Source organism: Protopterus annectens, chromosome 10.part0, assembly GCF_019279795.1.
Source record: "Protopterus annectens isolate FY-2018-M chromosome 10.part0, PAN1.0, whole genome shotgun sequence".
Classification (NCBI taxonomy): domain Eukaryota; kingdom Metazoa; phylum Chordata; order Ceratodontiformes; family Protopteridae; genus Protopterus; species Protopterus annectens.
Genome location: NC_056744.1, coordinates 1,627,274,996 through 1,627,298,801, shown reverse-complemented (window position 1 = coordinate 1,627,298,801; position 23,806 = coordinate 1,627,274,996). Strand labels below are relative to the sequence as shown.

General features: G+C 39.7%; 1 protein-coding gene across 1 annotated transcript in view; it reads left to right on the top strand.

The window, feature by feature from the left end:
• Positions 1-23,806, top strand: part of TAOK2 (TAO kinase 2) — a gene marked incomplete in the record, with an annotated part of 2,530,163 nt that overhangs the window by 1,531,679 nt on the left and 974,678 nt on the right. The window contains 1 exon segment of the mRNA XM_044086327.1: positions 20,356-20,481. Within this exon segment, the coding sequence (XP_043942262.1) occupies positions 20,356-20,481 (126 nt within the window).

The following is a 23,806-nucleotide window of genomic DNA, read 5'->3' as shown; positions in this document are numbered from 1 at the left end:
GCTGTGAATACATTTTTCTAATATCTTGGAGAGGGGAGACAGAATGGCAATGGGTTGGTAGTTTGAGGGGTCAGTGGAGTTTCCACCTTTATGAAGAGGGATAGTGAAGAAATATTTCTAAAAGGTGGGGACAGTTGATTCCAGAATAGATCGATTAATTAGTATAGATACAGGATAGGCAATTGAGTCAGCAGCAAGTTTGAGGAATGTAGGAGATAGATTGTCAATGGAAGGAGAGCAAGGTTTTAGCTTTAGTAGAGATTTGATGTAAGTAATGGGAACTGGCTCAAAAGAAACCAAAGTTTTGTTAGTGGGACTTGGAGAGGTGGGTGTCGAAGTAGAGTTTGGCTTAGAGGTTACCAGATTTTGGATGGAAGAGATGGTGTTTATTCGGGAGGGTAGCTGTTTCCCGAGAGGAAGAGTTAGGGTATGGGGAGGGGATTAGAGGGCTTTCCAGGATAGAGAATGTTGTTGAGAGCTGACCAAAATTTTTGAGGATTGGTTTTATCGTTAAGCTGAGCAGAGCTATAGTATAACTTTTTGTCATTAGTAGTATATTTTTTTGCAAGGTTCCTCAGTTGACTGTATTTTTGAAGAAAAGGTGGTTGTTTAGTTTTAGTCCCGGTTTTCCAAGCATGATCTCTTTGTTTCATAAGGGACCTAGTCTCTTTGGAGAGCCAGGGAGCATGGTTTGATTTTACTCTGATCTTCCTAGAGGGAGCTAAGGAGTTTTACACTTAATTTTGATAGGAAGTCTATTCCTTCCTTGATGTTTTAGTGAGCAAGCAGGAGGGGATGGTACCCTCATGAGTTCGGTATATAGAAAACCTTTCCACTCCAATTCCTTATTACATGCATCCAGCTGTCATCCAAGACATTATCAGAAATATCCCTAAATCATAATACATGCACATTAGGCAAATATGTTCAAAGGAAGAAGATCTTGTACACTATAATATTGACCTTACGGCCAGGTTCATAGAACGGGGATACTCTAATTTATCTGTTACAAGCCAAGGATGAGGTTAAGATACCCAGATGAAATTTGTTGATTTACCAACACCATGGCCCCAAGACTGACAACAAGGTTTGGTTCATAACTACTTTTGGCAGAAATACCCACCGTTTTGTTAATCTCATACAGAGGCATCGGGACATTTTGTTAGCAGATGAACATCTTGGACAAATATTGGATGATAGATGTGCCTTTTCTTTCCGTAAAGGAACTACCCTAGGGGATACTTTTGTTTTTATAAGTGACACCCCCGGTCTAATTCAAAATTCAACATATACTTGATGGCACAACATTGATGGGGTGCTTCCCTTGTGGACACTGCAGTTTGTGTAAACGTGGTTAAAACCAAGGAATTTAGTAGGAAGAACACACCAAAGGTTTTTGAAGTTAAGGTTATGACGAACTGCAGTAGTGACTGGGTCATCTATTTGGCGGTCTGTAATTGCTCTGTATTTTATATTGGACAAACATCTAGGCCTATGAAGTTACGCATTTCGAAACATTTCAGTAATATGGGAAATAAAGTCCTTACTAATGCTCTTTATAAACACACTCTGGTTCATAATCAAGCCAGCTTTAGGTTTATTATTATTGACAGAGTGGGTCAATAATAATAATAATGTAGCTGGGTAACTACAGCAGATCTAGTAAGGGAGACAACTAGAAAAGTGCTTGGTATGACATCTGGACAGAGGAAGGACGACAAGAAGACACAGTGGTGGAATGAGGAAGTACAGGAGAGTATACAGAGAAAGAGTTTGGCAAAGAAGTGGAATTGTCAGAGAGATGAAGAAAGTAGAGAGGAGTATAAGGAGATGAGGTACATGGCAAAGAGAGAGGGGGTGAAGGCTAAGGATAAAGCATACGAAGAGTTGTATGAAAGGTTGGACACTAAGGAGGGAGAAAAGGACCTGTACAGATTGGCTAGACAGAGGGACCGAGCTAGGAAAGATGTGCAGCAGGTAAAGGTGATAAAGGATAATGAGGGAAACATACTCACAAGTGAGGAGAGTGTGTTAAGGAGATGGAAAGAGAACTTCGAGGGGTTAATGAATGAAGAGAATGAGAGGGGAGAGAAGGTTGGATGATGTGGGGATAGTGAATCATGAAGTACAATGGATTAGCAAGGAGGAAGTAAGGATAGCTATGAAGAAGATGAAGAATGGAAAGGCTGTTGGTCCAGATGACATACCTGTGGAAGCATGGAGGTGTTTAGGTGAAATGGCAGTGGAGTTTGTAATCAGATTGTTTAATGAAATTTTGGAAAGTGAGAGGATGCTTGAGGAATGGAGAAAGTGTTTTGGTACCAATTTTTAAGAATAAGGGTGATGTGCAGAGCTGTAGTAACTACAGAGGGATTAAATTGATCAGTCACAGCATGAAGTTATGGGAAAGAGTAGTGTAAGCTAGGTTAAGAAGGGATGTGATGATTAGTGATCAGCAGTATAATTTCATGCCAGAAAAGAGCACTACAGATGCAATATTTGCTCTGAGAGTGTTGTTGGAGAAATACAGAGAAGGTCAGAAGGAGTTGCATTGTGTCTTTGTGGACTTAGAGAAAGCATATGACAGGGTGCCTAGAGAGGAGTTGTGGTACTGTATGAGGAAGTCGGGAGTGTCAGAGAAGTATGTAAGAGTGGTACAGGATATGTAAGAGGGTAGTGTGACAGTGGTGAGGTATGCGATGGGAGTGACGGATACGTTTAAGGTGGAGGTGGAGTTACATCAAGGAACAGCTCTGAGCCCTTGTTTGCAATGGTGATGGACAGGTTGACAGATGAGATCAGACTGGAGTCCTCGTGGACTATGATGTTTGCAGATGACATTGTGATCTGTAGTGAGAGTAGGGAACTGGTGGAGGAGACCCTGGAGAGATGGAGGTATACCCTAGAGAGAAGAGGAATGAAGGTCAGCAGGACTAAGACAGAATATATGTGTGTGAATTGGAGGGAGGATAGAGGAATGGTGAGGATGCAAGGCGTAGAGGTGGCGAAAGTGAATGAGTTTAATACTTGGGATCAATAGTTCAGAGTAACGGTGAGTGTGGAAGAGAGGTGAAGGAGAGTACAGGCAGGATGGAGTGGGTGGAGAAGAGTGTCAGGAGTGATTTGTGACAGACGGGTACCAGTAAGAGTGCAAGAGAAGGTCTACAAGAGGGTAGTGAGACCAGCTATGTTATATGGGTTGGAGACAGTGGCATTGACAAAAAGGCAGGAGTTTGAGCTGGATGTGGCAAAGTTAAAGATGTTAAGATTTGCACTGGGTGTGACAAGGGTGGACAGGATTATGAATAAATATATTAGAGGGTCAGCCCAGGTTGGAAGGTTTGGAGACAACGCCAGAGAGGCAAGATTGCATTGGTTTGGACGTGCTGAGGAGGGATGCTGAGTATATTGGGAAAAAAATGCTAAGGATGAAGCTACCAGGTAACAGGAAAAGAGGAAGGCCTAAGATGAGGTTTATGGATGTGGTGAGAGAGGACATGCAGGTGGGTGGTGTGACAGAGCAAGATGCAGAGGACAGGAATAAATGGAAACAGATGATCTGCTGTGGCGACCCCTAACGGGAACAGCCGAAAGAAGAAGATGATTATTGACAAAGTGGGTGGACAGAAATGTATTAAAATCAGATGGCATGAACTATTAAATGGAAAGGAAAAAGCTTGGATAATTAGACTTGCTGGATTATTTCCACCAGGTTTAGATGAACATTTATCGCTGATGAAGCAGAGAGGACTCTGCGAAAGCCCTCACATTTTTTTCTAACTAAAGAGTTACGTGCCGTGTGTGTCCAGTGAGTTTTATTTTACTTAACATTTATAACTTGCACTGATTAATGCCTCATTTTTGTCTACATTTATTATTGTTTTTATTTATATTTTTACTATTTTTGGTGCTAACAGGGCTGCTTAATTGTGATATATTTTTGTATCTTTAGGTGACTGTCTGATCTAATGAATTATTTATGTTTCTTCCTATTGGTTCTTTAGTTGCCTTAATGGTTTAAGAGAGAGTTGCTTCTGTTTTATTTTTACATTGATGAAAGGGGCCTGTTTTAGGCCAAAACTGGTCTGTCTTTAACCTTTAATATAGGTATTTTTTTTTTCTCTCCATGAAGTGTGATCCATTTCTTTGATTTTGTGGATACAGTCATGGATCCTAAAGGTACCCTGGGAGCTCTGCCATCTGTGCTTCCTTCCTGGTGAGTTTCTTTTTGTATTCCCTACCTGCTTTCCCTTTCCCCATCCCCATGCTCATTGGCTATATTTGAGGACACCTCTCCTCTGTTGACCAAACCTCACCTTATGAAGCATCATCAATGAGAACCCTCCCTCCCAGGATGGGCATTCTCATCCCTTCCTGCTGCTCTCTGTCACCCAAGCCACTAATCAAACACAGGTGAGCTTGAGCCATGGTTAGGGCTTTATCCCTTTGTCACTTAAGGAAGGCAGCTGGGCTGTAGTTAAGGATTTATCTGTCTGTACCACTTCAGTGGCAATTTTCATTTTTAGGTTGATCTATTTAGTGATGGTGGATGGTTTTCAGCAGGAAACATTTAGTTGAGATTATACTTTTCATGAGTAAAAGCTCATTACATCTTATAAATTCTGCTACAATTGTTGGACCACTATGAAGGATTGTGGATACCAATGTTGGGGAAGGGAGTTATCCCTGTATTTTTCCCTGTTAGAGTTAGCATGAATTTACACACTCGAAAATTTGACAGTTGCAAAGACTATAAACACAACAGTTACACAGATGTAGAAGTTGGGTGGTTACCACACACACACATACTCACATTGACGTAAAATACTGCAACAGAGACCACTGTTCCATAAAGTAATGACACTCTATTGAAGAGAAAAAATACTGGTGAAGACTCTATACATTGAAGCAATAGAACTACACAAAGGGCTATTTCTATTAGTCCACAAAAAGGTCTCTCAAACCATTTTTGTCACAATCTAAAGGTGCTTTTTATCATCTTTCTTCTTTTTTGACTTCCTAATCGAAGACATCTAAGCTTCCTTGGAGTATTCTGGAAGGTCTTCTTTTTTGTAGCACACTCCTACAAACCACAATTCCATGCCCAAACTCCCACATCGTTAAGATACCAGCTTCTCTAACAGGCCCAAAGCCCACCTGTAATAGAAAAGTTTAGTTAATGAGCATTTATTCTATCTACTACAAAAATATATCGGTCTGTTTTAAAGAAGCATTATTATTTAGACTATGTACAAAATGCTTTATTTACATCAGTGGTATTTACATTTGTCTGTTCATTTTAGTGACAGTGTGACATATCATATGGCAAGAACTTCCACACTATGTAATATTCACATGCATAGATATATACTATTGATTTTGATTAAACTGGACCCAGAAGTAACTGAAAATGAAACCTACAAGCTGAGCAAAATCTGCTGTACCCAAATTTGTGTAGCATATGTTGTAGAAATACATGGTCTTACCAGCAGAAAATGTTAATACAGAAAGTCAAAACATAGTTCAAAATATATACATTCAAAATGGTGTAGTTACTGCAGCTAAGCATTAAATTTCCACTGCTATTTTCAACAAACACACAAGATCCTTGCATCCATCTGAGCTAACACCTCTTTGGCAAATAGGACCTCAGTTTAACATATCATCTGAAGGGTGGCAGATTCAGGCGTTTATAGCTCTCTTGTGCTATAGTGCAGCACCATTAATGGGAAATCAAGCCAACTACCATGGGTAATTCTCGGCTGGAGTGCGGGGAGTGCCTTCTGTGTGGAGTCTACATGTCCTCCCCATGGGTTAAGTGGCGTTCTGAAAGACATGCTTGAATGGGCGTGCCTTCGTTGAAGGTTGAGCGTCGAGCTGGCAACTCTGCACCGTGAAAATCTACTGCCAATCATTAGCGGACTGGAGTTCCGCTGTGGCGACCCCTAACCGGGAAAAGCCGAAAGACAAAACAAAACCGTGGGTAGCAAACTGACTGCCATTACATGGTGGATGTGCCTGGACAGCATACAGAAGGGTTATAAAGTAAAACTGATGATACCTTTAAGAGATGTCTTCAAAGTATAGGACTTTTTCCCAGCAGAGAGGGAAGAATTCATTGAATGAGGGTATGGGTACAAGGGGCTGACATGACGTTGCTTTACGTAGCATATCAAGACATTCACAACAGTAGACATGCAGAACTTTAAGATTTAAGAGATCTCAAAGTACAGCTAACTGTTTCTCTTTGACAGGAATGACTTAATTTGATTGGAGCAGAGTCCCAGAATGCCACCTTAATTTGTAATTCACTTTACTGGAGTAACACTCGCAGATCACTTAAAGGTGTCTCTGTGGTAGACACCCTAGAAATGCAGGGGGGCTGCACAGCTGAGGCTGAAAACTGTTGGTTGGCATGTGATAGTGTAGGGTGTCCTTTTCATAATGACAAAACAAGAACAAATGGCTTAGAAATGGATATATAGTGGTCTAGATAGCTAATAAATAATATGGGGGTTCAAAACTTTATTACACTGACACCTCACATTTGGACTTGTGCTTTTATTTTTATTGGACTGCTATCTTTACTGTAATCTGTTTCATGGAGGTTTTCTCCCTGGGCCTGTACTGAAAATGGGCTCTCTGGGCCCAGTAGACTTCCCCGGTAATCAAACTGGAAATAAATAAATAAATATTAGGCATAACTAAAAAAAAAAAAAAAAAAAATCAGTGCTAGACAAAGCTAACAAGCTGACGAAGCACACAACAGTTGTTTTGTAGCAGAGAGTGACAATCAAAAGGAAGAAAAGCATAACACAGTATGATCAGGAATAGCATGTGAATTAGAGCATAGATGCACGGTCTCAAGTACATTTATTTATTTATGTATTTATTGATACTTGATTAAAGAATGTAATGTTGTATAATCTCAGCAATCCAGTCAAAAGACATATGGACCCTTGTGTTTAATATCACCCTATAACAAAGTGAGAACATAACCCTTGTATTGAAAAGAGAAGTTTTGATCTAGACAGAATGACTGGTAGTACAGTATTAAGGAATGGTTATATTGCAGCACGGTAGTGCAGCGGTTAGCGTTGCCACCTCACAGCAAGAGGTTCGCCTGTTCGATTCTCGTGTGGAGTGCCTTCTGTGTGGAGTCTGCATGTCCTCCCCATGGTCAGGTGATGTTTAAAGACAATGCAGGTAGGTGCGTGCATGAGTGGGTTTGCCTTCTTTGAAGGATGGGTGTCGGGTTGGCAATTTGGCACCGTAAAAATCCACTGCTAATCATTTGCAGACTGGAGTTCCACTGTGGCAACCCCTAACCAGGAAAAGCCGAAAGACATTGCTTTTGCTATATTGCAGCACTGACCAGCATTAGTTTAGAGAACAGATTTCCAATGTGTGCTGCGCATCTTCAGTAATGTCAGTAACACAGGGTTATCACATGTCCCACTTTATGCAGGACAGCCACTGCATGGGCAGTTGTGTCCTGTGAAAAAACATCAAAAATGTAAAATATCAGAAATACTTTAATGATCCCACAAGAAATTGCTGAAAATGAGAATTTTAGGACAGAAATGTTGCTACATTTCCTTCAGTATATGCATAAATCCATTATAGTGTCTTTATAGCATGTAAATTTTATATAAAACAGCATAAATCAAATTCTTAAAAAAAAAAAAAAAAAAAACTTTTATTTTAGCAGTAAACCTGAAGTCCAGTCCTTTGCACTGGTTGTAGGTGTGGTTTGTCCTACAAAATCTCACATTTTCATACAAAAATCCCACTTTGGCAACTGGAGATGTGGCAGCCCTACAGACTACAGTGACACTGTATATAATTGTGCAAAAGTAGTATATGAAGTCAGGACACAACACACATACAAGGAAAATGATCTATCTTGTGTTGATTTGCCATGAAGGGCAAGGTATGAGTATGAGGTAGTGAAGAGGGTAGGATACTAGTTGTCACTGCTCTGATGTTACCTTCTTGTGAGTAACTTGGAACAGCAACCGCAGTTTGAAAAGTGTCATGTAAGACTAAGGATTATCAGACATGGAATTTGCCACTCATCAGGCAATACAGACAGAATGATGACAAAAGAAAACACACTGTATCATTTCAGTTACTTGTGTACAGATAACAGTGGAATCAAGTACAAGTAATGCATACAGTTGTAAGGTAGACAGAGAAATAAAACTGCTTAAGAGCATGTCATACAGTGCAACCAATAAATCACCAACATGTAGCATGTAGTATGTATAGCAGGAAATGCGTGAGAGCAGCACAAAATAAAATAGGAAATTAAAGGAATGGAAAAAAATCTTGCTTTTCTCCCACTTTCTGAAAGTTAAGAAAGTTCAGTTACAGATTTGCTGTTCTGAACGGTTTGGAAGTTTCTAGAACGCCAGTGCTTGCTTGGGCTAAAGGGAAGTCTCTGTATTCACCAGTGGGAGTGGTTAGCACTGAACAGCCTGCCTGTCCCTGGAGGAGTGGTTACTACCTAGAAGCTGTAGTTTTATTGGCCATTTTGGGTCAATTCTAAACTCCTTGATCTCTCTCTTAAAACCAGGCTGCCTCGTGGTTTTGGTGTCTTTTCAGGCTTGCTAGTTGTTGCTGAAGCACCTACCAAGGGGAGAAAACGCTGAGAGAAGAAAAGGAGCCACTTTTGTGATTTTAAGTATTTTCTTCTGATTTTTGTTAAGTTTTACTGCTTTGCCGCCTACTTTTTGGCATTTTCCGGCTTGCTAAAGTTTATATCTGTAACAGTAACAGTACTTGGAACACATCTAGAGCCTGTTTACTGCATTTCCTGTGTTGCACTTAATTTAAAATCGTTTTTTCCTCTAAAAACTGCATTTTACCTGATTTTGGCCTAGCACTCAAGTGTGGGGTCATTTATTGCACTGTTGTAATTATTTTGCTGCTTGTGTATCTCTGCTACCTTTAAACTACAACAAAAAGAAAAAAAATCTTGCTTTTTTCCCACTTTCTGAAAGTTAAGAAAGTTCAGTTACAGATTTGCTGTTCTGAACTGTTTGGAAGTTTCTAAAGGCCAGTGCTTGCTTGGACTAAAGGGAAGTCTCTGTGTTCACCAGTGGGAGTGGTTAACACTGAACAGCCTACCTGTCCCTGGAGGAGTGGTTACTACCTAGAAGCTGTAGTTTTATTGGCCATTTTGGGTCAATTCTAAGCTCCTTGATCTGTCTCTCTTAAAACCCTAAAACTCTCTTTTTGCGCGGTTTTGCGCACTGAGCAGCGCCACCTAAACATTTTTAAACTATTCCAGGCTCCACAAAGTCTGCTCTTCACTTTTTCCCTTAGAACTGTTCAAACTCTCAAAGTAATCTCTCTGTTCTCTTTCTAAAGCCCTGCACTTGCTCAGCTCTTATAAGTAAACACTAACTAAAGCACTACACCCTCCTTGACTTCTCATAAGTATTAGACTCCCGATTGGTCCTTCCTGATCAAGTGAAAAATCAGTTCCCTTCCCTAATCTGATCAGGAAAAAAAACAGTTCCCTATACTAATCTGGTATGTCCAAGGGTCAGTTTCAAGGTTACTCTACAGTTCAGTTGGTGAATCTGGGAATTTTGAGGCAATGTTACATTTGCCTTATGTACACAGACAACCCTCTCCTCCTTCCAACAAACTCTAATACATGTGAGAGATGCAGTTACACAGCCAAACTGGAGGCAGAGCTCTCTCAACCCAAGACTGGCACAGTCAGTCAGGAGGAAAAGGTAACCACCCACACCACAAATCCAGTCTCACACAGACCTATTGCATCTGCATACCCAACACATAAACACACAAAAACATACTCGGAGGCTCTAAATAAAAATCTGCCTAAACAGCAAAGATCTCCTAAGCAGATATCCAAGCAACAACCACCCCTCAACAATACCCACAAATCACATATCTCACAAAATCAGTGTGCCTCACAGTCACAGCCCTTAAAGCCAAACAACACTCCAAATACACTTGTTATAGGGGACTCTATTGTCCGGCACACTGACGGTCCCGCTCACCAGACTGAACAAGGAGAAGGTCACTGTAAGCTGCCTGTCGGGTGCCAGGATCCGCCACATAACGCAAGCACTCAGGTCACTCCAAAGCAAGTACAAGTATGACTCTGGTGTGAGTGACCTGAGACGTACCTCCCTGGACTACATGAAAAGAGACATAGAGGAGCTCTCTGACCATGTAGCCCAGGCTGGTATGACCCTGACCTTGAATAGCATCTTGCCCTCACCAAGAATGATGCCACAGTATAAAGACAAAATTATCAGTTTCAACATTTGGCTAAAGTATTGGTGTCATTCAAAGGGGATCCAGTGTCTGTCAGCCTGGGGGGACATGCTCGACAAGCCACGTTGCTTCGCTAAGGACGGCTGCACCTGTCACCTTTAGGCTTTCATATACTGGCCAAGGCTCTTGCCACCCCCATAGTGCCTTTTTTAGGCAAGGCTCGAAGGACAAACCCACCTCCATAGACAACCCAAAGATAAAAAAACTAAAGGTAATGCTACTCAATGCCAGAAGTCTAAACCTCAAGATGCACGCACTCGAGACTCTCCTCAGTATGGAGAAAATCGATGTCTTTGCAGTAACAGAAACCTGGTTCAAGGCTCCTGAGAGCACCCCAGCACTATCAGATTATAATATAGAAATTAAAAGCACCAACTGTGAAAGACAAATAAGCAAGCCTCAGAATAGTCCACAAATGCTCGAACACGTCAGTATTGTTCTTAAATCAAACCAAACAGCAGCAACCAAAGCAGTAAATGAAATGCCACGAATGAATAATCCAAAATAGAGTTTAATTCTTCTTAAGCGCTTTTCGTCTGCTACTAGTGGCAAACTTCTTCAGAGTAAACTCATCTTCCATTCCTACTAATTTATACATCATCTTAATTGATTAATTAATCCAATTCAACACTCATTACTTCTTTAAAAGGCAGTGGCTACAAAATCAATTTAAAACTCAACATTATGAAAGTAACCTATTAACAAAATTTAAATAAGTATACTTATATACATTAAACATCTTACAATTCATTCACCATTTAACTTCATAAATTCCTACTGAATAGTGATAAATCAAAAATAAAATTCATAACCTTTCCACAATAATAAAAGTCAAAGTACCATAAAAATAAAATTATGACTCATAATTCACAAATTATACATTTACTTATTTGAATTGATTTATTTATTATGTAATATGTAATATAGCATGAATTCCGCTATGCAACACTTGATCACATTAATCAGAAAATTGAATTGATGGTTAAAATGAAATACTGGTATTGTTTTGAAATCTATCGCTTTAAACTTAACATACTAAGTAGGCAACCTATGGAACATGCTTCATTTAAACCAGGGGGATTATAAGATGCCAACCTTATTTGCCAATACAATTCTAATACTAATAGTTTCAATGAAGCAGGACCCCCTCTGATGTCATACAAAACTTGATCAATACCAATAAATTTAAATTGATGGTCAGGGTGCTCTGAAACATGTTTAGCTAAAGCGTTAGTAAGCTTACACTTCCTAATAGCGTACTGGTGTTCGTAGATTCTTTCTTTAAATTTACGTTCAGTTTTCCCTACATAGTGGGCAGTACAATTTTGGCATAGGGCTAAGTATACTATCGATTTAGAATTACATGTGAATCTATGTTTAAGTTTAAATTCACCATTATTGATGTGAAATCTATTTGATTCCAAAATAAATCGACAATAGTTGCAGTTGTGACCTTTATGAATTATGAGTCATAATTTTATCAGATTATAGCTCATACCATGCGTTTCGGCCCCAAAACTCAGACCGAAGCACAAAAGGGAGGGGGAGTATCTATATTCATCAAAGATACCTACACCTCCAGGTTAGTGGCACTGCACGAAGCATCGGAAACCATCCATGTGCAGCTAACAGAGGGCAAAACTACCTTTCAGTTTGTAGCCTGCTACAGAACACCCTTCCTATTACAGGAACCCCACTTGGCATTCCTGAGAATACTGGAGAATATGAAGGTCTCTCCAAACACTGTTATTGGGTGACTTCAACTACCCAAACATTGACTGGGAAAACTGCTCAAGCCCAAACACCCTCGCCCAATGGTTCCTTGAATTTATAAACTCTAACGCAATGGAACAACTGGTCACCACTCCCACAAGAGGGAACAACATATTGGACCTGGTCATCACCTACATGTGGACTCTATGTTCCACACCAGAGGTAAACCCCCCTCATTGGTAAGATCAGACCATAAACAAATTTCCCTGGACATCCATATCCCGTCACCACCCCCAGCCAAGGAAATCACTGTAAAGAATTTCTCAAAAGCCAACTTTGCACTTCTCAAGACTGAGGTGGAATCCTTCAAAGCCCCTGGGCCAGAGGATAGTATAGCCCAATCCGCAGAATCCTTTACAAATGCATTCTATGAGCACCTGCAGGAATGCATGGATCGTGCTATCCCAAATAAAACCAAGACTCACTCCTCCAAAAACAGGAGACCGGTCTGGTGGATCCTGGCCATAAATAAGCTATACAACAGAAGGAGGAAGCTACTACATGACTTCAACTACCAAAATCAAAAAAGGGAAGGCATCTCTGATCAGTATTGGCAAGAAACTTCGATCCCTCATAAAATCATCAAAGGCCAGTTTCGAAAGAAAAATTGCCCTAGACACTAAAGATAATCACAAGGCCTTCTTTAGTTATGTCAGGAACATGGGCGGAAACTCCCAGATATGCTCTGAATTGTTGCATAACGGTACAAAATATACCCAACCTACAGACATAGCCAACATCCTGGCAGACAGATTCAGCGCAAGCTACCCCCCCCTCCTTCCTCCCCAAAGGAGCAAACGCCTATCCCAACTGAATGTAACCTCCCTGACATCACAGATGCACAGGTGAAAGCTGCCCTCTCCAAAGCAAAAAACACAGCATCTACGGGACCGGACGGTGTCCCAGGCTGTGTCTTATACGAGCTCCAAGAAGAACTGAACCCTCACATTAAGTCACTGTTCAAACTTAGCCTTACTACAGGATATGTACCCAAAGAATGGCGTACAGCTGCAGTGGTCCCACTCCACAAAGGTGGTGCCACAACGGACCCCGGAAACTATCGTCCCATAAGCCTGACTAGTCTGGTCTGTAAAGCTATGGAGCGTATTATCATGGAATTCATAAACAAAGACATTGGGAGCCTCCAGAGACTGGACCCTACCCAATTCGGCTTTAAGGACAGATCTTGCCTCTTAAACCTAGTTGATTTCTTTGAAACAGTTACCAAAGCCATAGATGAGGACAAGGTAGTCCACACAGCCTACCTGGACCTTGCAAAAGCCTTCAACACAATACCCCACTCGGGCATCATAAATAAGCTTACCAGCTTAAATATCAACTCCTATATCACAAGATGGGTTGCAAACTGGCTCAGAGATAGAACCCACATGGTCAGAATCACAGGTGCCATGTCCGAATCCAAACCAGTTACAAGTGGCGTCCCACAGGGCTCAGTTCTGGGACCTCTCTTGTTCGGTATATACTTCTCTGAGTTTCAGGCTAGCACGGGGGGATTATGGCTGACAAAGTTTGCAGATGACTGCAAACTGGGGGCCATAATCGAATCTCCAGCTGACACACGCATCCTCCAAAAGGGTCTCACAGAGACGGATGCTTGGTGCCAGAGCCACGGCCTCAAGCTAAATGCTAAAAAGTGCATAGTCATCCCCTTTGGGAAAAACAAGGTGCCCACAAATTACCACATAGGTGGGAATCCATTAAGTAAGGAAGAAGTAATTAGAGATTTGGGGACCGAGGTAGATAGTAATCTCTCCTTTGATAATCACTTTGCCAAAGTCGTTAGAAAGACCTTCTATGTAGCCCACCTTATCACGAAAGGGTTTGCATCTAGATCAAGAGAGGTCATTGTGCCCCTCTACTCGTCACTCATCAGGCCCATAATTGAATACAATGCCTCTGTTGGGATGTACCTTACCCGACACCTGCAGCAATTGGAGAGACCCCAAAAGTACCTCACCAACAGGATCATAGGCTACAAACAGATGTCCTATGCAGCTTGACTAAAACTCCAGCTCTACTCAGTTGCTTACCGCCTACTCAGAGGCGATCTATGCCTGACATACAAAGCCATGTCAAACCCAGAATTAATGGACATGCACCACCTCAAAAAAATCCAAGTCCCTTAGAGCTACACGCTCCAGGGACCTAAACCTCAACACAAAAATAAATTGGACATGCTGGAGGGACAGATTCATTTCCCAGAGGCTCCCCTCACTCTGGAATAGAATCCCAGTTCATTTTAGACAGTCCCTCGTTGACCCTCTTCAAGTGAAATTTGGACGCGTGGATGGGAAATCGCAAATTCACCCCTGGGATCTCTCCTGTGTCCCTGCCAGACAGAGGCACAGTAAACTAATCTTAAAAGGGTACCTTCTGTGACCTACTTTACAGAGGCACAATAGGCTAATCTAATAGGGAGGCGGAAGCCAAATACACTTTGGCTAGGCTTATAAATGCCCTAGGGCAGATAGCCTAGTATATACCTATGAACCTATAAGTGTGTCATACCTCTCCACTGTCCAGATTTTTGCAGAATGCTCAAATTTTCATCTGATGTTTTTGGTCTGTTCTTCATAAAATTTGCAGTTTTCCTCCACATCAATGAAGATGAAAGTCACTAAATAATGACATGTATTTGAGCTCAGACTTCTTAACCTTCAGAAAATGCACGATAACACAAACTGTGTTATTCTCGCAGCTTTCCGAGTTTATATGAGCAATGTAGACTATAAAACAAAAGGAACTGAAGACTGTCTACTCATGTTTGAACCCTTTAGAAAGTTTAGAAGACATATGCCTTTTTGCAGAGCTATTAGCAGGTAAGAAAACCATCACAGTTGGCTAGTATTCAGAGATCAATTTGAACATGAAAAAAGAAACAAGACTGTTTCTACTACTGTTTGAAACTTGCATCTTTTAGGTGCTTTCTACAGAAGCTAGGGCATTTGTGTCATAAAATCATTGTAGTTAGCTAGCATTTAGAATTCAGCACAAAATAAAATATGAAATGAAATTAACTGAAAACTCAGTTTAACAGTGTTTTAACTTTGCAATGCTCAGATGCTTTCCTGCACTGTATTAGCAAGTCGGATCGTAACATTCCTGAAAAGCTAGTTTCTCTGAGGATAAAAAGGACAGTTGAAACTATTGAATGACTGAGGGCTGTTGAGTACAACTGAAATTTGAGAAGGAATCTGCCTAACACCTGTGAAGCTTCCTGTAAGCATCCTCCCCCAACCCCCGCAGCCAAAGTTTGGACATGCCCAGAAAGCCAGACTGAAAATGTAAACAAAGATCAGAATGAAAACAAAAAATCCCTGGGATTGCCCCTTTAAACATAGCACTCCATTGCATTGTAAAATGTGTTATGTACACATTAGTAAGAGCAAACTTTTTTTTTTAATTGCAGTTGCTTCTTCAGTTCCTTCATTGTCCTGAGCATTAATGACAAAGTAGGGATTAAGCTTTAGAGTCCCACTACCAGTTTAACACAGTCAACAAACTTCCAGTGCAGAGAGCCGGTTCACACATCTAAACTACATTTAATGGAAATGACACTTTTCAGTTGTCCCTTTTATTAACTAATTCTAATTATAAAAATTAAGACTAATAAATAATGTAACATGGTTTCCTCTCACATTACAAAGACATGCGTCTGGAGCATTTCTCCCTGGGCCTCCTTTGAAAATTGGCTCACTCAAAATCGGACTTTTCCCGGTAAACAAATGTTAAATACATAGATAATAATTCAGGTTACGTTCTTCCTCATCTCAACCTCCCAGTAATGTTATATGGTTCAAGTCCAGTGTATTCAAGATTCTTGTAGTCAACTCCTGGGCTTTTGCCTGCCGCTGAAGTTTTTGTTTCTTTTTGAATGATGGAAAAGGTTTCACTGGTAAATTCTCTCTGTGGGACTTGTTATTGTCAGAAGAAAAGTAAGTAGAGTCTGTTATTGCCAACTCATTTTGACTTTTTAATTTCTTCCTTGGCCTGTTTTGCATGCATAAATGTCTTTGAAATGCCTAGAAAAAGTATTCTGATGGTAGCTGAATATAGAAACTTGAATCTCACACCTGCCTCATGACATTCACTGTGATTACTTCAATGACCTTGCTTCTCTTCTGCCTGATGTATAATGAGTAATCATTTTCTACACTCTGCTGTCCTCAATTTTTAATACTTTTCTTTTCTTCCACAGTTTTTTTTCCAGTAGCAACTTTTTCTACTGGTATAATTGCATTTTTACTAATATATGTCTTGATTGCTTTCTCATTGCAAGATGTGGAGCATGTACACAGCTTCCCTTATTCAGTTATCAAATCTTGCTATAGAGTGTCACTCCAGTTACTTTTTTGTACTTAAACAAAAAAAAAAAATCAAATGCAGTCTATTCTTTCCAGTTTCTGTTTTATAGCAGAAATTTTCATTTATTTCGTCCGTGCTCTCCGTAACTCTATTTTTAAAATGGTTCTTGAACAGTCTCCTATTCAGCCAATCCTGCCTTCATTTCTTCCTCTGGTTTCTGCTGTTTTATTAGCTTATCTGAACAGTTACCCAAATCTGCTTCTATTTTTCCAGTCTTTTGTTATTTGACTTTATACATTCCTTCTTAATTTAAATGCATCTTGAGTGTATTTGATTATTTTTTCTTCTAAATTATAAGAAGCCATTTACTGTACTTAGCCGAAACTTAATATGATTTTTTGGTAAACGTAGTCAAGGTTCTTCCCAGCCATTTTCCTTTGTCCTTTTCTGATTAATTTTCTTTTATCCAAATCCCTACTTTGCTGGCAACCAGGTGGTGTAATAACTAGCCAGTAATTGAATTTTACCCAGATTGGTAACTTTTACTTGCTTTTTTTAACAGTTTCTGTGTTCACACTTTGAGAATCCTAATCAACCTGCAATATATTTGCTGCCATCTTGGATGTCACTGTGTTCACATTCTTGAATTGTGTGCACAAAAAAATATCCTAGAAGAGACTACCTGGCCCGTAGGCCAGATCTTTTTCAAGCACTACTTGCTTGACTCCATTTCTTGGGCATGACCAGGATTTGCCACAGCAGTCCTGAAGAGCATCTTGCCCTTAGTCCTCAGAAATGCTAGCCGATCAAGGAAGAGGTGCAGAAAGCTTTGCAGTTCCCTCATGAAGTTATGACTGCAGGAGTTACTCTTAAAACATTGTACAGTTGTCATCGGCTTCCAATAACTGTAGATGTTCAAGTGTGGTCACTAGTGTAGTCTGAATTCCCTCCCATCATACTGTCTTTATAACCTTGGAATAGAGAACTGGCATGGAGTGTATCGTGTTCCCTTCTCTCTCTACTAACTACACCAATTTTCCTGCCCTCTTACACATCTAGAGATGTTGAGTTGCATTGCAGTACTGCACCCTGTACCTCACACAGTTCCTTTTCCAAGGTGTAGATCCTGTATTCATGTAGTTTGGACAAACCTTAACTGAGGGGCAGGAATGATAAAATGATAGATGGCAATGTATGTACCTTTATACCAAGATGTGAAGATGTTTGGAGGATGGGAGAGGCAAGATTAGCATAGGAGGGAATGTAATGGGTACTGAAACTCCAAATGTAGGTGTCTCCCAGTGGTGGAGATCCCAGAACTTATGACTGCAGCAGTTACTACACTTTAACATCTCCTGTCGTGGTAGGTTGATGACACAACTGTACTTTCTCTGATTTTCTTGGAGTGGAATTAAATTGACCCTAGAAAGCAAATAAGACACCAGGAAATTAAAGAATTGCTTAAAATCCTGAAGAATTATGTCATTAGTTTTAAATGTAAAGCACTACAGCGGCCATCGAATTAAAAAAGGGTCAGTTTATATTCCACTCCCAAAAAAGGGAGCAGTGTAGTGGTTAAATTGTTGAAGAGCTGCAATTGTTTTACATGCTAGCAAGGTAATATTCAGTATCCTTCAAGCTAGACTCCTGCAGTATGTGATGGCCTAGGAACTGTCATATGTATAAGCTGGCTTCATAAGGGGTAAAGGCACCAGAAATAAAATTGTCAACATCTCTTGAGTAATAGGAAATGCAAGAGACATCCAGAAAAAATGTTTACTTCTGTTTTGTTAGCTACTTTAAAGTTTGTGACTGTGGACAGTAATCTGAGGCCTGCTCTTATGAGAAATTAGGATGCCATCTCATCTTATATGCCTCACGAGGAATCTATATGCAGACCATAAAGTAGCAGTTAGAACTGAATATAACACAAGTTCAAGGTTGGGAAAGGTGTGACGAGGCTTTATTTGTCTTAGGTTAATGAGATGCTGAAATCAAACTTGCCAGGAGAGAAATGAACTACTTCAGGTAAGGAAGTAGCACCGTGATGGTTGAAAGTGAGAAGGAGTTGAGAAGCCTACAAATGAAGGTGAAAGTCAAAAATGTAGAAACTGGCTTAACTGCTCATTAAGAAAGATAAAATGGTGTAATCTGGCAGCCTAGTCAATTCTTTGTGTCTAGAAGGGCAAGGAGCGGAGGCCGTGTCTGATTTTTATTTTCATAGGCTGAAGGATTTCTTCAGATGTTGATTACAGCCTTAAAGTGCAAGTCAGTAACTGAGAGGAGAGTTGTGACAAATATAAATATTAGAGAATGATCTCACATTGACTCTAAGGATCTTTGTTGACAAAGCTATGTTTTTTCCTGTAATAACATATGGCTGTTGTTGGACAAGTAAGGCTGTGCAGTAGAAAATCAATGCTTTTATTTGTGTTGTCTGAGCACATTTATGATTTCTTTGTACTGCAAGATCATCAAATTATTCAGTGACTTATAGATATTAAAAAAAAAAAAAAATTTTGCATTAGGTCTTCCAGTAAATAAAGTCTTAACTGTGACCAGTTAATGTGATATCAGCAAGATTCACTAAAGAAAATACTGATGTTGGGAAAGATTTAAGGTGAAATTAGAGGGCAGCACAGGCTAAAATTGGTAGACCATATTACTGTACTTTGTAAAAACTTTAAGCAGCTGTTTTTTATAGGCTTGATGTGACAAAGTTCTTGAGGTCACCTGTGATTGTGGAGTCCATCTGTTTGTGATGTCTTTTTTGGTGCATCACGTCATATTTTAAGTGTGATATATATGCATAGCTTGTTTTAATTTTATGAAGGTGGAGACTGTTTTGGTGCAAGCTTATTATCAAAAGTGCAAGACCTGAAAATGAGTCCCAACCATTTGAAAATTAAACTGGAATTCAGAGTGAGTAACTATCGCTTCTAAAACCCACTATCACACACTTTTCATGGTTTTATTTGTGGGGGGGGGGGGCATCCTCTCATAGTGGGCTGTCATCCCCCCATTTTTTTAATATAGAAATGCTAACACTGCTAAAGTCTGTATACCTCAGGGTAAGAGTACTTAGACATCACGAACTTGGTGTTGGTGCATATATATATATATATATATATATATATATATATATATATATATATATATATATATATATTCTCCTGTTCTCGCTTACAGTGATGTACATAGTTCTGAGGATTGCAGTTACAGTCCTCCCAACATGCAGCATGTGCCTGTTAGTGCATGGAAGATGGAAACTTAAGGCCCCAACTCAGCAGTGGCAGGGGTCTTCACTATACTAGTACATTTAGTTTAAGTTCTCCTTTGAGTGCTCTGTTTTCCATATTTAAATTCTGCTGCTTCATGTTATTAAATGTTGCATAAAGATAGTAGTGGAATTTTGGCAAAGAAAAGTACATGAATATATTATTCATTCTTGCAGCTTGTATCCTTGAATGTTGTCTTTTGCAGAAGTAAACCTTCTTTTTAAAGGCTGCATTTCAATGTCCTGAAGCCCCAAGCTTGTAACTTTGGTCATGAATGTTGTCTCTTGCTTAGACTGGTTATACAATTATTTTGTTTTTCTGTTAAAAATAATTAATTTTCTGTATGTTTAATTAGCTGATTGAGAAGGCTTATTAAGCTTGTTTGCTGTGGAGTGTGCTTTCCACTAACTCGGACAATTTTTTATTTATTTATTTATTTATTTTTTTATTTTATTTTTTTTTTAGTTTGAAAAATGCGAAGCTTAACATAATTGCATTACTCTAGCATTTTATACATTTGCATTTAAAATAGTTTTTTTTGCATTCAGTCCCGGTTTGTTTGCTGTTTGACAAGGGTATCTTTCTTTGACTATAACTCATTAAATTTGCCCAGTGTGTGTGCAAGAATTTATTTTTTCATTCCTCCACTTTCCTTATTTAGGGTCATGACAATATTTACGATGACCCCTACCAGCCTGAGGTGGAATCCCAGCAGGCCTCTGCAGCTCGACGGAGGGCATACTACCGCAATCGAGACCATTTTGCCACAATTAGAACTGCCTCTTTGGTAAGCGTGGCATGTACTTCATAACTAGGTGGTAGCATTTATCTTTATTTCTGTTTAAGTATTTGTGTTGTCATGATGTATTAACTTCCTTTGTAAGAATTCCTTTGTAAGTGTTGCAGCAAATCTTTTGAGACTACCTTTTTGGTTTCTGATATTATACAGCATGCATGTTGCTGTTTTGTGAATTTTGAGAAAGTGAAGTAAGGCATTGGTTACTTCACTTTGATCTCTCCTCTTATTGTTAACAGTGGTTTACCTGTGCTTGTGCTGACACCAGCTATTTTAGATCTTACCAGGTCATAGGAATAAAGGTTTTCTGAATTTTGTAATCCGCATCTGTAACATTGGTTCATACTGTAGCAAGTGTACTCCGAGTAATTATACTTAAAAAAAAAAATGTGCTGACAAGGGCATCCTTTCCATTTTGTTTCAAGGAGTATGAGAAAAAAATGTTTTGCTCTAACTGGTAAGCAGTTGAATTCTATTGTGGGGAAAAATGTGAACAATGATCTGTTAAATGAACAGCTTGTAGTCATTGACCCCTAGATGGCCCATTTGGATTTTTTAAAGCATCTTGGCTGCCTCTTCCTCTGCAGTTATGGAATGTATTGATCTTGCTGGACTTCACTTATTCATTTGTGTTGTTAGGTTTTAAAACCCTGCATTTTAGAAGGAAAACTGCAAATGTCAACCCTGGCATAAATTCTGTTGTTGGTGAAAAAGTTGTGCATTATATATAAATATATCTCACCGTTTGCAGTTGTATGCATTTCTATTCATTCTAGTCTTGCAGTAATTTACAGCTTAAACATTTGCAAAAATTAGCAACTAGATGCCAGTTTGGTGGTGTAGAGAGGAAAAGTTTGAATGACTTGGGTGGTGCCGAAGGAGTTTGGAAGGGATGGTGTGACGAAAGGAGATACTGCCAGCCCAGCTATCTGGAATTTTGTAATTTAATTATATATCATTTGTGAATATCAACATGATTTCGTATAAGATGCTTGTGTTACAAATGTATTACAACTGTATGTCATGTATGTATGTATCAAACTACATTTGTGCAGATGTGTGTTGTAAAGATATTTTATAAAGTGCTTGTGCTTAAAATGTAACCACGGCATGCCCTACTGGAATAGAACAGAAATGTACATGCACTTTTTTAACTGTTTAAATGTATATATTTTAACAGTGGAAGCTGGAAAACAGGAGGTTTACTTCAGTCCAGCAAAACGTCAGAAAAATAACTGAAATTAAATTACTTTATGGCAGGTACAGACGCACAATTCCTGTGCTGGGAAACTTTCTGTATTGTCTTCTGAGCGAACTAATTACTACAATTGATTTATGATCTCCACTAACTGCCAAAGCTCTGAGGTCTATGTATTTTTACAGGTAGATGCTAAATACTGCTAGCTTCCAGCAGTGGGGGTTTTACCTGGGATAGAGTCAGATGACAAGAAATTGTCATTCTGCAAGCTATGTCAGCAGTAATATTTAATATATTAATTTAAGAAATCTCAGAGAGAGAGAGAGAGAGCATTCAGCATTGTCTTTGACCTGACAACAACTAGAAGATCCATTCACCACATCTGCCTTGCTCTTAAGTAAGTTAACAAGTTTATAGTAATTCTCTCAGATTCAGTCAAGAATTTAGTGAAACATAGTTTAGATGTTTTTTTCTTTATTTATTTGAGACTGTCCTGCAGTGTTTTAAATATTTCCTGTAGTTTTGAGCACTGATGTCACTGTGAATGTATACTGAGTATTTTCTTGTTGTTTTACTATTTTTTATTAAGTATGTTTAAACCTTTCATTGTGGCTTATTTCTGTAGAGATTTTAGTTTTGAGACTACTCACATGTTTATGTGGTGATGCTGTGGGCCACTCCTTATAGCCTTGCTCTTGGTCAAACTACCATTTGTATTAGTATCAATATTACACAGTACGATTAGACACCCTTTGTTAAGGGCCTTAAAGTTGCTGATAAGGAGTTGGCTGGTGGCAGTGATAACTACCTTATACTGTGCGAAAAAGGGGGGGGCATAGCTAGTAAACCCATGCCAGGCTTTACCATGTGTGTAAATCAAACTTCATTGTGTGTGTGTCACCTACTTGGGCAGGGACATGAAGCACTGGTTGGACAGAGAGTATGCTGGAGGTCTTGTCCTGGCCACTCAGCTGAGATCTCAACCCTATAGCTGTGTCAGTGGGGAGTCTTATTGGGGATCTGGAGAAAGTGGAAGAAACTTGTCCTGACTGTCTGTGGTCTCTGTGTGCTCTTAAGGGAAATTGCACTTGATGCAGACAGCTGCATTTGGCAATACTGTGTGTACTTGTCATCCTCCCAGTGTACGTCCCCCACTGTTGCCAGTGGTGAGGACTGAGGCTCCTTGATTACTGGTCCAGTGGTGGATTGTCACATTTTATTGGTTGGCACTGGTGGGATCACCATATCACATATTGGGATTCATTGGTGTAGATATTGAACTCCTGTAGCCTGTAAACAGTGGTCATTAAAGAAGGTGTTTGTACTCCCAAGCAGCCACACAGTGAACATTGAGTTTCATATCACAATAGTTTTATTTATTTTTTGTTTAGCTTAGTCAGGAAGAGCAGGCAAGGATGTCAGCAGAGGTGTATGGCAAGCTGACAAGGAGCTAGTTGGCTGAGATTTGCCAAGACAAAGGGTTGGTTCATGCAAATCTGACTAAAATAGAAATGATTGCAGCCTTAACCACAGCTGCATCACAGACCAGCAACCAGGAGGACAACCAAGCCTGGCCTTGGGGATGTACAACTCTCAGAAAATGGATAATTCAGCTTTGCATCAGAGGACTTAAAAATCCATCTGGAGTTCAAGAGAATTGAAATGGAGACCAGATAGTTAAAACAAGAATCAGCAGGGAGATTGTGGTGTTTGGAGGCTGAAGAAAAGGAGAAACAGATGGCATTAGAATCAGCAGAGATACTGAGACGTCTGGGAGCTGAAAATGAGAGGCAAAGGCAACACGAAAAAGAGATGCTGACTCTTCGCCAGGGTCATGGAGGTAATGTGAAAGGGAATAACTGACCCCCAGAAGCAATAAAGGTCAGTAAATTTCTTCCACAATTTACAGAGGGTAATTTTGATAGTTTTATTCATATATTTGAAAGGGTTTGTAAATAGTATAATGGTGACCGAGGGCTTTGGGTATGGCTCGTGACCCCCTTTACCCCATGGTTAAGCTGTAACTGCTATTCAATTGTCTGATACTGATTGCTTACATTATAATATTGTTAAACATTGTTTATTAGAGTGTTTTAAGTTAACACCTGAAGCTTATAG